Source organism: Chelonia mydas, chromosome 7, assembly GCF_015237465.2.
Source record: "Chelonia mydas isolate rCheMyd1 chromosome 7, rCheMyd1.pri.v2, whole genome shotgun sequence".
Taxonomy (NCBI): domain Eukaryota; kingdom Metazoa; phylum Chordata; order Testudines; family Cheloniidae; genus Chelonia; species Chelonia mydas.
The window spans coordinates 79238675-79252626 of NC_057853.1; the positions used below are offsets into that span (position 1 = coordinate 79238675).

At 36.8% G+C, this 13952-nt stretch overlaps 2 protein-coding genes across 4 annotated transcripts in view; one reads left to right on the forward strand and one right to left on the reverse strand.

The window, feature by feature from the left end:
- LRRTM3 (leucine rich repeat transmembrane neuronal 3) overlaps window positions 1–2062 on the forward strand; it is a 119382-nt gene extending 117320 nt beyond the window's left edge. The window contains 1 exon segment of the mRNA XM_007054634.4: window positions 1108–2062. Within this exon segment, the coding sequence (XP_007054696.1) occupies window positions 1108–1317 (210 nt within the window). The 3' untranslated portion in view covers window positions 1318–2062.
- Window positions 1–13952, reverse strand: part of CTNNA3 (catenin alpha 3) — an 891674-nt gene that overhangs the window by 619764 nt on the left and 257958 nt on the right. The window lies entirely within an intron of this gene.

The window sequence follows — 13952 nt, forward strand, 5'->3', positions numbered from 1 at the left end:
GGAATGCTTTTAGAATTAAAAAAATTTAAAAATATCACACTCAGTCAATAGCAGCCATCATTAAATATAAGTCTCTGTGTTGGAATTGTCTTTATATTTAGTTCTATAAAGTTCCAGTCAAGCTTCAAAACAGGTTTATTTTGGAGCAGAAACAGAACAATAAAAGTGACAAATCTACAAGCTGTTCTCTGTGGCATACATAAAATGCAAGTTGATAGCTGACTAAATCTTTTTTAAAAAAATACTATACATGCATTACTCATATCAACCGTTTTACTATAATCATTTTTTGTATTTTTCATCCTTCAGATTTATATTATTAGCAAGAAAGAATTGCTAGTAGAAATGTTTATAATTAAGGTCTATATTCTCTTCATCTCTGGTTCTCAAATATATTTGTGATAACTATATATGACATTCTTTGAAATCCTCATGAAAATAGTCACAAAAAAAATTTAAATGACATCCTAATTTATATGAAATAAAGTGAGGGGAGGCTCCAACTGTAGGGGTAAAAATAATGAAATGCAGCTATTTCTTCAAATAGGCCTTTCACCTATGGAAACCTGCTAGATTCAAATCTATCCTTAAGTCATAAATAGTAATAAAGTAGTAACCTGTAGTAGATATTTATCCACATTGTAAAGTTGCTACAAAATCTGATACAGTCTGGAAATGTCCACTAGTCACTTATTTGCAGTTGGGCAGCCAAGTAAATCCCACTTAAAATATTCCATAGCTTACCAATTCGGTAACGTCTCTTCCCCGTCCCCTATACATTTTTGGTGGTTTACATTTTGCATTTGCTAAATATATTATGAAAGGTTATTTGCCTTGATTTGCATCTTTAAGACACTTCTGTGGCTCCTCTGCCATACACAAAATTTCACAAACGAATCCCTAGGCCCAGCACCAGGCATCAAAGATGATACCAGTAAGGTTTGAAGAGCATTGGCAAAGGTGTGAGGGGAAGTTCTCACGGGAAGCACTATTCTTGGCGCTAGCCAATGTTTTTAGATATTCACTTTCATCACCATTAAATTCACATCACAAAAGTTAATTATGTCTTTTGCTAACTGTCTATTTTTCATATCCGTTTTTCCCCAGATACCTTTATCTATGAATGTGTCAACATTTCTCGCCTATGACCAACCCACAATAAGTTACTGTGGTGTACATCATGAACTCCTTGCTCATAAGCCCTATGAATGTAATGCACAGGAAGAAACAATGGAAACACACCTAGAGACTGATCTGGATCTCAGCACAATAACAACAGCCGCAAGAATCAGTGAACACAGTCAGCAGCTAGCTTAACTGACTTCATTTGTAACAGAGGGCTGCAACCAACCTATGTAGCTTGAAGGACAAAACAAGGAAGATGTTCTAAAATGGTTTCTGAAACCCCTGTTTAATTAAAAGAGAACCAAGAGTTATACATGAAGACATGAATTGTTTCAAGTCTACAATTTGTAATTAGCTAAGTTGTGCAGTATTTTTGACATAAAGCAGAGTATGACCCTTAAAGCAAATCTTTTTTCAAAACTCATCCTACCTACCTGTAAAAACTGTACAGATCTAATGTATTTTTCATACTGTAAAGTTTCAATTACTGAGAACAGCTGGTATGTACAGTACCAGAACTGAATTACATCTCACTTTACAAATTTCAGTTTCTAAAGTTTTAAATTAACAAAAATTATTTCTTGTGTTATTCAGCTACTCAGTTTTGTAGGGACAGTTTTGTTACTGCTTTTGTGCCCAGAAAACTTTACTCTAAAATTCTGTGCTGTGCAGAACATGCACAATTTTTACCATGCTTACTGTGTAGAATTTTATCTACTTGTACCAGAAATAATACATTCACTAAAAGAAGGGTTTAATTGTTCAAACTTGTAAGAAGTTCTTCAATTACATAGACAAGTTTTTCTTATAAACAAAAACAAAAATCACAGAATTTTTAACAGTTCTTCTCAGACTTAACTGTTGCCTTGAATTAACAGCCTGTGAAAGTTAATTCTAAAGCAGTGAAATGTAACGATAAAGAGGGATATTTTAACAACACATTTCTGAATGACTCATTATTTTATTCCTTTGTATAGTACTGTATTAAAGAAAAAATGAACCGTGGATAAAAAAAACACTGGAGACAAAGGCAGTAACCACAGCAACAAGGTTTCATACACTTACAAGATGCCGTGGTTAACTGACAAGGATACACTTTTGTTAAGTTTTATTGAACTGCAGGATAAAATGGGTGGGTAGCCATAACAGTCAGCTGTCTCTTTACAAGATTTGCACTGAAAGAAATCATCCATCACCTCAGATGCATCTGATTTTTATTTTAAGGTTTCATTCCACATATTGGGATTAATTTTCAAAACTGTCTTGAGGATGAGCCATGTACACGAGTGCACATACAAAAATCAGAACTTTTCCTCTTGCCTCCCACATAGTATTTTGAAAACACAGTCAGAAGTTGACAAGCCAGTTTATTAGGGCCAAAACCTACTGCCATTGAAGTCAATTACCATTGACCTCAGTGGGATCAGGCCCACCATTATTTTTCCTTTCTGTGCAGAGCTATACTACTCTTAGCATTTTCTAATGGTTAAAATTATAAAAAACTCAAAAGCAGAAAACATCCACTTTGTTAAAAAGATAAAATAATTTAGAACAAAAGGTAAAGATAAATAGCCCTTCAATGTTCTGATAGATCAAGTTATGAAAAGAAAACTTGAAATACAAAAAAAAAATCAAATTATAATAATTCTGTGAGCCCATAATATGTCTACCATTTAATCTATGGATTGAAGAATTCTTCAATCTCATTCTTCTGTTTTAAAGCTTCAAGGCTTCTATAAACACCATCCTGAGACAACATTTCTTACAATACACTCATGTGGTAATCATGAAAGATTACATAGTTTAGAAAAATAATATGCCATGCTGACAGTGAAAAATAGAAAAGGAACCCAAGAGCCTTCAAAGGGTTAAAACAAAAAAGTGTTTTGTACAGTAGTAGCAACTTTTTAAAAAATAAAGAGAAATTACATAACCACAAGTCTATTTTTGGATGTTTCGCCCAACATATTTTAGTGTGCCTTCACAAAATAAGATTTAAATTTAAAATTGCATTTCAATTGTTTGTACAAAAGAATAAAGCAACTATTATAGGAAAAATACCTTTAGAATATTGTATACAACGGACTCTACATTCACTATCTTTTAAGAGTAAACAAAATGTCAAAATAGAGTACATTGTATCAGCAATTTATTTAGCACTTCAGATTTTGTAACATTTTGCATAAATTATTTGGTATTCAAAACATTTTATTTGTCATGTTTAAGACTCATCTTAACCTTCATATTTTTTCAGTTTCTAATTTCTTTACTGCACTGACCTGGTGAGTTCCTGGACTTCTGATCATCATTCTCTATTTTGGAATTTTACTATGCAGAGTTTGAAAATATATATTCAGCTAATTATAAAAGGGAACAAAAAACTTAGCTGCAGGCCTGAAATATTAAAATTATATTTGTGTGGAAACAAATTACTTCCCATTACTTCAGCGTTGTGGTTTTAGGTTTCACATCCAGCTTTGTTCTGATGAATATGGATGGTTTAACTGGTTGGGGTAAAATAAGAACTGATCTTTTGAGGGGAATGGATGTTCAGTTACTAAACCCCTCTTACCCTTACTGCTACCTTCCATGACCATTGTGACCACCTCTGGCCCATTTCCCCTTGAACTTTTATGGAACAAATGTGGGGCTCAGACTTGCTTACGCTATTTTGAAATTGCTGTATGTTCAGAGATGTGATGTGCTTCTGACTCTCAGAGTACGAGACAATATGAAAAGAAAACATGGAAGAGCCTATCACACATGTAGGGTCTGTATACGTGAAAATTTAGTTCATAGCAAATTGGGGTGTGAATCTACCCAGAACTAGTCTACTGAACTCTAATTGTCTATGTGGACCTTGTGGATGCACATTCACAGTTAGTTAATGCACTTTGATATGCTTTTACGCCCAGATGGTATCTTAGCAATAAGGAATGGGACAAATGTCAAGAATGGGGAAATCATATGAATGGAACAAGCTAAGATCAGAAAATATTTTGGGCCCTTTTATCTTCTGCCCTCAGGAATGGAATCATGACCCACTATTTCTGAAGTTCAACAGATTATGCCAGTTCTTAAAAATGCAAGTAACAAGATAAAGTTATTAAAGTAAACCCAACTATGAGGGGAAAAGACACAAAAACCTGATAAAAGATTTAAACTTAAAGAAAAAAAAACATTGAAGGAACCTGAAAATCCCTACTGAAAGGGTTTTAGAACGTTGGTAAATGGTGACATTTCTACCCTTTTCCTAATACACATGCTGTTAGGGGGCTTATTCCTTCACCCACTTACTTCCCTGGTCCTTCTCGCATGAACAGAGAGCAACAATACCCGAAAGTCCAAAGGTGCAAACAATTCGATACTTATTGGGGTGAACTTCCAGCAAGCATGATTCCAGTTTCCTTCCTTAGTGTCCCCCTTCCCAGCTCTGACACCACAGAGCCTTACACCTGTGTCCCTGTTCCCATTCCTGCCCTTAGCCAAACATGATTCCAATTTCCCCACCCCCATTCCCTGTTCCCATTTCCCCCTTTAGCAAAACATGATTCCAATTTCCTCACCCCCATTCCCTGTTCCCATTTCCCCCACCCACCCCACACACCCACCCACTTCCTGATTGACTGCAAACTATATAGTAAAACTTGAGTTCTGCTTAGCTATACCTTAACCAATCATTTCCCTGAAATTTAACTAACTAATCCCAACATATTGTAACATGATTATGTAACCAATTATATCCCACCACCTTAATTAGTTTACACCCAGCAAAATTAATTATACAGCAGACAGGAACAATCAGAGAACCAGACAGAGATTATACAAACAAACAATAGCAAAGTGGGAACTATAATGACAAAACAATACAGAAGTGAGGATTTCACATCCCAGCTATTGATAAGTGAGTTCTTGCCAGACAGGATGCTATCAAACTAAGTTTCCTTTTACATTTTCTAGGCACTTCCCTTTCTCTGGAGGCAATAGGCATTATCAGGACAGGATTGTATTCCTAACAGCCCAATAGCACCTTATTTCAATGTGACTAGTTTGGAATGTGAGGATGTGACCATTCGCTTCCCAGCTTATGGGCTGCCTCTGTTGCTTAGCCAAAGGCCCTAGCCTAAGAACAGGGCCTCAGACTGTCACAGTAAGAGAAGGCTCTTACACCGGCAGACAGTGATTTTGATTCTTTCTTTTATACCTCTATAACTAGCCAAGTGATAAGAATACACCTAAATTCTTAGAGTATAGGCCTTTACAGACAGGCCTGAATATCTATATCCTAGCACATGCAATCTCATACAATCTTACGCTCTTCTTGGTATTTACTTTAATTGTTAGCTATACCAACAACAAAACAAACCTCAGCCTAAGAATTCTGTTGAGCTTAACTGTTCTGACATTTGTTTCCTACAGGACCTCTCTTGTTTCGACCCCTGGTCCTGTCTGCCTGAGAGAGGCTGAAACCCTTTATTCTTCCTGGGTAAAAGCTAATTGGACTCTCAGCTGATCTGACAAAGTAAATTAACAAAAATAATTTTGCACCTCTGTGCAGGGTTCTAGCATCTGGTATTAATGTAACTCAGAAGAGCAGCCCCAGTATTCCTAAAACCTGCTACCCTGTTACAAAACTCAATGTACATTTTTTAAAACCAGTAAGACATTCAAAGCTAGGGGCCACAATATAGTAATCCAGGAATCAGTAAGGAATTCAGGAACTACTACTGCATTCAAAGGGTGATAAACATATTGAATACATTAACAAGGAAAGCGACTGACTCAGGGAAAAGGAGTCCAAAAAATATCTAGGCTGTTTGAGAAGGGGACTGGTAAGGCTAATGAAAAACCAGGATGGTCACATTATGGTACACTTTAAAGACACAAGTGTGAGACTGGACAGCTTTCCCAGTTCTTAAAACTTCCTACTTTATGTATGTGTACAATATGTATTTCACTACATTTAACCACACGTTTCAGCAGTGTACAACAAATGTAACACTTCATATAAAATTGACTGTACAGCACCTTAGATGGCTAAATGTATTATTACATACTTACCAACAATCTTCCCATACTTCCCAGTATAGTAGGCTGGGAAGGAGGAAACCCTTATTTGGCATGTTTCGCTGTTGTGTGCCAGGTCTCATTGCAATAATTCCATCCCAATAATTCTCACTAGGTCTTCTGTTCACCAGAGAGAGGAAATGCTGCCTCTGGACAATAACGTCAATAATCAGAGCCATTTTTACAACTTTTCCAAGGCACATAAGAAATACCCAGGTGATGCCAGTTCATTGGCAAAGTAACCTAAGAAAATGTAGTTATCTCAAGAATTACAAACTTGAGGGGGGCATCTCTCATGCATTGGCACATGTTGCACAGGCACATGACTGTGTTGATAATGACTGCTGAGAGAAAATAGATTTTATAAATTAACAGCTCTTCAGCTCAAGCCATAGCACTGTAGAATTTAGTGCCCCTTTAAATACTGGAGTGGGGTCCTGGATTTCTGAAGTTTTGCTGAGTTGAATGTTCATTACAATTGCAGTCATCATATGACTTTCTGTGGCTGACCCCAAAAGAACTACTAGCTGTTCATTTGTGTTACTTAAATTAATTTAATGCACCATATTTAAATAAACAGAACAATGTACGTGTTATTTATTCCAACATACTAACTGTACACATCTTATCAATGTAAAACAGTCCAAAGGAGTTAGCAGCTAAGAACACTACTATCCAGACTGTAGGTTTCTCTGCCACTGATAATAAATATGCAGAAGAATCTAGAGGTAGTGATGTACTAAAGGTGGCTCTCAGGGGTTCTCCAGAGCTCCTTGTTATTATTTTGTTACAAAATCTAAGTGAAGGTAGGAAGGATTTCTCTGCCATTGATATAGTTCACTTCTTCCCTGAGATTTGCTAAATCATCTTTGTCAGATATGAATGGCCTCTGGAGTCTTGAAAAGACTTGTAAATGTTCTCTCTTTGGCATACACCAAATTGCCCAAGTGCAAAGTATTTTTTAAGTGTACCTAGGTTAGGATATTCCTGAACCCCTCTACAAGGACTTCTCTCTTTCGAAACACACGTATGCTTCTCCCAACACAAGCTGAACATTTCTGATATATTTTCAATAAACTCTGTGTATTTTTCAGGAACAAAGTACATCTCCAGCAAGTGCACTTACTATAAATTTGTTTGTTAAGTGGTGCTGGCTCCATCCCTAATTCTAGTTCAAAAAAAGTGTTTTATTTAAAATAAATGAACAGATTTTATAGCAGAACAATATTTAAGTTACTTTTAATTGTTATATTTGACACCAAGCGACCACGTTTGGGGGCATGGAAGACTGATAAATTCAGAAAATTTTAATAAGGTATGGATCACAGTCCAAAATTTTAGATTTCATCCAAACTGAATCCAAACTCTGAACCACTACAGATTTACCAGTCACTATGAGAATTCCCTTCTGGGATGTTTATAAATTTTAGTGCTCCACAAAACCAAAGCATTTACTTATCAGTTTTGTCAATCCCACTGCACCAATTAACATGAAAATAATCCCATTTGTCATCAAGTGCCGCCATATATTTGTAACATACATTTTTAAAGGAATTTTTAATACTAGCCAATGCCAGAATGTGCAAGAACCTCCTCTCTCTCTCTCTACAGGCTTGACTGTTTGATCCATATTTAAGGAAGATTCTTGTTAAAATGCCTCAAAATGTTTCTAACACTAAACTGAACTGACAGAGTTAATATAAAGTAACTCGGTCAAAGTCTTTTTTCCTGCTCTGGTTAATTATGGACTCTTATTGATTTTAAAGTTTCAGAATAAATCAACATTAACACCAGCAGAGTTCATGATTAATGTTATTTTAATGAATGCCAAAGGAATTACTGTACTTTAATGTTTTGCTACTCGAATGTTGCTGCGAATTTTTACATAAGCTGAAGTGCAGTGAGTACAACTGTCAAAATCCCATATGCAATGGTGCTTATATTCTACTTCATCAACATCAATTTTGTAGATAAATAAATCACTTCTAAAACCTGTCTCTTTAGATGTTAGCTACCATGGAGCACAGGCTGTGTGCCAGTAAATGAGCCTGCAACATTGAATTAATTATAACTAGTCCTATTACATTAAAGACCTAATACATTCATAATAATGGACACTTTCAAGTGTCACCAATTTAGATATTACATATGTAAGGGTAATAATTTACAAGTGAAAATTAATTAATATTAAATTACCATGGAATTTCTGTGGATACACATTACATCCTTACTAATGTCAAATAACCTCAGTATGACTTACATTACAGCAATAAACAGCAAAGGAATTCAGGATGTTGAGTTATCCTATGCAAGTGATTTTTCCAAGCTTCAGCTATACAGTATCCACCTAATAACAGTTAAACACTTTTTATTCCAAAAGAAATAAATTCTTTATGGTTGATAGAATTCAACAACTACTCAATCTACAGTCTAATCACAAGATGATTGCACCAAGGAAATATATTTCAAAGTCAAATAGTTGAAGACTTTGGATATACTAATGCTGTGCTCCTTTGAGAAGGAAAAACTCTTCAATTAGAAAGAATATTCATTAATAACAAATTAAGTGTCACTCCAGCACTGTATACTTCAGTCATTTCAGTAGCTTTATACCAAAGTATGTCATAAATGAGGCATGAAAAGCTATTAACTGAATCTTTCACAATGAATAGATTTTGTTGCCATCTTGTTCTTTCAATAGAGATAACGATCTGAGTTATTTCCTTAATAATGATGATAATATAACCCCCTTTTTGCCCTATTGCATTTTGTTATTGATAGTTTTATTTTTATAGAACCAGGCTCAGATTTGTAAAGGTATTTATGCATTGCTGCGCTCACCGTTGCAATGTATAACTGACTTACCCCGATCTTCACTACAGAATTACTTTAGTATAACAACATCGCTCAGGGGTGTGCATAATCCACAGCCCTGAGCAACATAGTTATACTGTCCTATGCGCCAGTGTAGACAGTGCTATGTCGGTCTTGTAGAGGAGGATTAACTGAGCCCCTGGGAGAAGCTCTCTCCCGTCATCTTAAAGCATCTTAATTAAAGCAGTACAGCAGTGCCGCTGCACCAATACACAGTTTTAAGTGTATACCTGCCTTTTGGAACAGATGTCTCATTTTCAAAAGAGATTTAGTCACTTAGGACCCTAAATCCCTGAGTGCCTAAATCCCTTTTGAAAATGAGACTTCTGCTCCTGAGTTAGGCATTGCAACAGTGAGTGCAACAACACATTGATTCCTTTAAATATTTAAGGAGTACTTGTGGCACCTTAGAGACTAACCAATTTATTTGAGCATGAGCTTTCGTGAGCTACAGCTCACTTCATCGGATGCATACTGTGGAAATTGCAGAAGACATTATTATATACACAGACACCATGAAACAATACTTCCTCCCACCCCACTCTCCTGCTGGTAATAGCTTATCTAAAGTGATCATTAAGATGGGCCATTTCCAGCACAAATCCAGGTTTTCTCACCCTCCGCCCCCCCCACAGACAAACTCACTCTCTTGCTGGTAATAGCCCATCCAAAGTGACCACTCTCTTCACAATGTGTATGATAATCAAGGTGGGCCATTTCCTGCAGGAATCCAGGTTCTCTCACCCCCTCACCCCCGTATGCATCCGATGAAGTGAGCTGTAGCTCACGAAAGCTCATGCTCAAATAAATTGGTTAGTCTCTAAGGTGCCACAAGTACTCCTTTTCTTTTTGCGAATACAGACTAACACGGCTGTTACTCTGAAACCTTTAAATATTTAAGCTCCCTGTCTTTAAACTCCCACAGTTAGAACAAACCTTATTCGCAGCGTCCCTAAAAACAGTTCCTCTTTCCAGGAAAAGCAAAAAAATACAGCTGTTATTTTCAGACACAACAAAAATCACTTTTAAATGTGCAAATAAAATACAGGGATTTTTTTTCTGGTCTATCACTTTAATTTTATCAAGATGGCTTATATTTCTCCTCATTTTACTTTCAAAACTTGCCTCTTTCTCCCAGGTCTCACTGTCAACTAAGAATGCTGGAGAGGAGACATTCACTCTGGGTTAACACAGCCAGAAAAATATATCAATTGATTTTCAATTGTCCATTTCCAAAGCAGTAAAGTTTTGTTCCCAAGTGAGCGCACTATAGTTTATCTGACCCAGATTACAATTTCTTTGCGAGATCTACAAAAAAAAAAAAAAAACGACAACAACAAACAGTAAAATTATTAATTTTTGTACTTTTTTTTTTAACAAGCAAGGCTGCAGGTAGTACTGCAGAAAAGAATGTGGGTGATAGAGGATCACAAATTGAATGTGAGTCAACAAGATGATGCTGTTGTAAAAAAGGCAAATGTAATTCTGGAATGTATTAGAAGGCATATAATATATAATAGGTAAGACCCAGGAGGTAATTGCCCTGCTCTACTTAGCACTGCGGCGTCCTCAGCTGATATATAGGTGTCCAGTTTTGGGGCACCCCACTTTCAGGAAGAAAGTGAACAAATTGGAGAAAGTCCAGAGAAGAGCACCACAAATGATAAGAAAGAAAATGATATGGTTTAGAAAACATGATGTATGAGAAAAGGTTGAAAGAACTGTGCTCATTTAGTCCAGGGAAGAGAAGGCTGAGAGGGGAACATGATGAAGTCTGAAAATCTGTAAAAGGCTGTTATAAAGAGATTGTTGATTGATTGTTCTCCATGTCCACCGAGAAGAGGACAAGAAGTGATTGGGTTGGTTTACAGCCAGGGAGATTTAGATTAGATATTAGGATAAACTTTCTAACTATAAAGGATAGCTAAGCACTAGAAGATGCTACGTAGGGAGGTTGTGGAATCCCTATCACTTGAGGTTTTTAAGAACAGGTGAGACAAACACCTGTCAGGGATTGTCTAGATATACTTAAATCCTGCCTCAGAGTGAGAAAATGGACTAGATGACTAGTCAAGGTCCCTTCCAGCTTTACATTTTAATGATTCTAAAACCACGAAAAAGCAAAGTTTTCTGGTTTTCTGCTACTACAAACAGTAACACACACTTTGTTCGTTTCTATTCACAAAGCCTTTAATACTACGGGGTGATTCCCAGCTGGTGCTAATTGTCTTAGCCCCCTTTGCAGCAAATAGTGCTAGGAGAATTTACATCAGCTGAGGATCTGGCCCAATACATTTATCAATATGCGACATCTAGCCTAACAAAAGTGTTATAGATAATTATTGACTGAAAACCTTTTATGATGTTTGGAGTGGAAGGCAAGAAAGATTGATATTTTGCAAGGTGTGGGATAGGTCTCTTCATAGGTTGGCGTAGATGTCGAGTTCAGTACTTTGCAAGTCCTTTAAATCCTTGAAAAATTGTATGTTTAAAAAGTAATGTAGCATATAGTGAGTGAAACCTAGTGAGGCTTTACATTTTTGATATAACAGTGTTTAATGGTACCTTTTATTCAAAAGAAGCTTCTGAAAGTTCTGTCTGCTAAGAATGACTGGAATGGGAGCAACTTTCACATCAGTTTTTCTGACACTGCCCTATGTGTATATATTAGGGCTGTCAAGCAATTTAAAAAAATTAATTGCGATTAATCGTGCGATTAAAAAAATTTAATTACAAAAGATTAATCGCACTGTTAAACAATAATAGAATACCATTTATTTAAATATTTTTGGATGTTTTCTACATTTTCAAATATATTGATTTTAATTACAACACAGAATACAAAGAGTACAGTGCTCACTTAATATTTATTTTTGATTACTAATACTTGCACTGTAAAAAAAATAGTATTTTGCAATTCACCTAATACAAGTACTGTACTGCAATCTCTTTATCATGAAAGTTGATCTTAAATATGTAGCATTATGTACAAACTGCATTCAAAAGTAAAACAATGTAAAGCTTTAGAGCCTGCAAGTCCCCTCAGTCCTACTCGTGTTCAGCCAATCGCTCAGACAAACAAGTTTGTTTACGTGTGCAGGAGATAATGCTACCCGTTTCTTGTTTACAATGTCACCTGAAAGTGAGAACAGGTGTTCTCATGGCACGGTCGTAGCCGGCATTGCAAGATATTTACGTGCCAGATGTGCTAAAGATTCATATGTCCCTTCATGCTTCAACCACCATTCCAGGGCACATGCACCCATGCTGATAACGGGTTCTGCTCAATAACAATCCAAAGCAGTGTTGACCGATGCATGTTCATTTTCACTATCCGAGACAGATGCCACCAGCAGAAGGTTGATTTTCTTTTTTAGTGGTTCAGGTTCTGTAGTCTCTGCATCGCAGTGTTGCTCTTTTAAGACTTCTGAAAGCATGCTCTACACCCCGTCCCGATCAGATTTTGGAAGGCACTTCAGATTCTTAAATCTTGGGTTGAAAGCTGTAGTTATCTTTAGAAATCTCACATTGGTCCCTTCTTTGTGTTTTGTCAAATCTGCTGTGAAAGTGTTCTTATAATGAACCACATGTGCTGGGTCATCATCTGAGACTGCTATAACATGAAATATATGGCAGAATGTGGGTAAAACAGAGCAGGGGACACACAATTCTCCCCCAAGGAGTTCAGTCACAAATTTAATTAACACGTTTTTTTAGTGAGAGTCATCAGCATGGAAGCATGTCCTCTGGAATGGTGGCCGAAGCACAAAGGGGCAAACAAATGTTTAGAGTATCTGGCACGTAAATACCTTGTAACGCAGGCTACAAAATTAGAAGCATTGCCAGCAGATCGAGAGAAGTGATTATTCCCCTCTATTTCGCACTGGTGAGGCCACATCTGGAGTCTTGTGTCCAGTTTTGGGCCCCCCACTACAGAAAGGATATGGACAAATTGGACAGAGTCCAGCAGAGGGCAATGAAAATTATTAGGGGGCTGGGGCACATTACTTATGAGGAGAGGCTGAGGGAACTGGGCTTATTTAGTCTGCAGAAGAGAAGAGTGAGGGGGGATTTGATAGCGGCCTTCAACTACCTGAAGGGGGGTTCCAAAGAGGATGGAGCTAGGCTGTTCTCAGTAGTGGCAGATGACAGAACAAGGAGCAATGGTGTCAAATTGCAGTAGGGGAGGTCTAGGTTGGATATTAGGAAAAACTATTTCACTAGGAGGGTGGTGAAGCACTGGAGTGGGTTACTTAGGGAGGTGGTGGAATCTCCATCCTTAGAGGTTTTTAAGGCCCAGCTTGACAAAGCCCTGGCTGGGATGATTTAGTTGGGGTTGGTCCTGTTTTGAGCAGGGGATTGAACTAGATGACCGCCTGAGGTCTCTTCCAACCCTAATCTTCTAGGATTCTAAGAAGAGGGCAGCATTATCTCCTGTAAATGTAAACAAACTTGTTTGTCTTAGTGATTGGCTGAACAAGTCGGACGACTGAGTGGAGTTGTAGGCTCTGAAGTTTTACATTGTTTTGTTTTTGTACACTTTTTGATTTCAGTTACAACACAGAATACAATATACATGAAAATGTAGAAAAACATCCAAAATATTTAATAAATTTCAATTGGTATGCTATTGTTTAACAGTGTGATTAAAACTGTGATTAATCACGATTAATGTTTTTAATCACAATTATTTTTTTTTTAGTTTATTGCGTGAGTTAACTGCAATTAATTGACAGCCCTAGTATATAGCTAATTGTGGAAGGTGTTTTTATTTGTGGTGTTGCTTTTCATGAATGTGCTGGGGAAATATCAAAGAGAGGACTGCATAAGGATACACAGCAGAAAATGCAGTTGCTCAGTTCTGACTTTGGAAATCAGAGAATTTT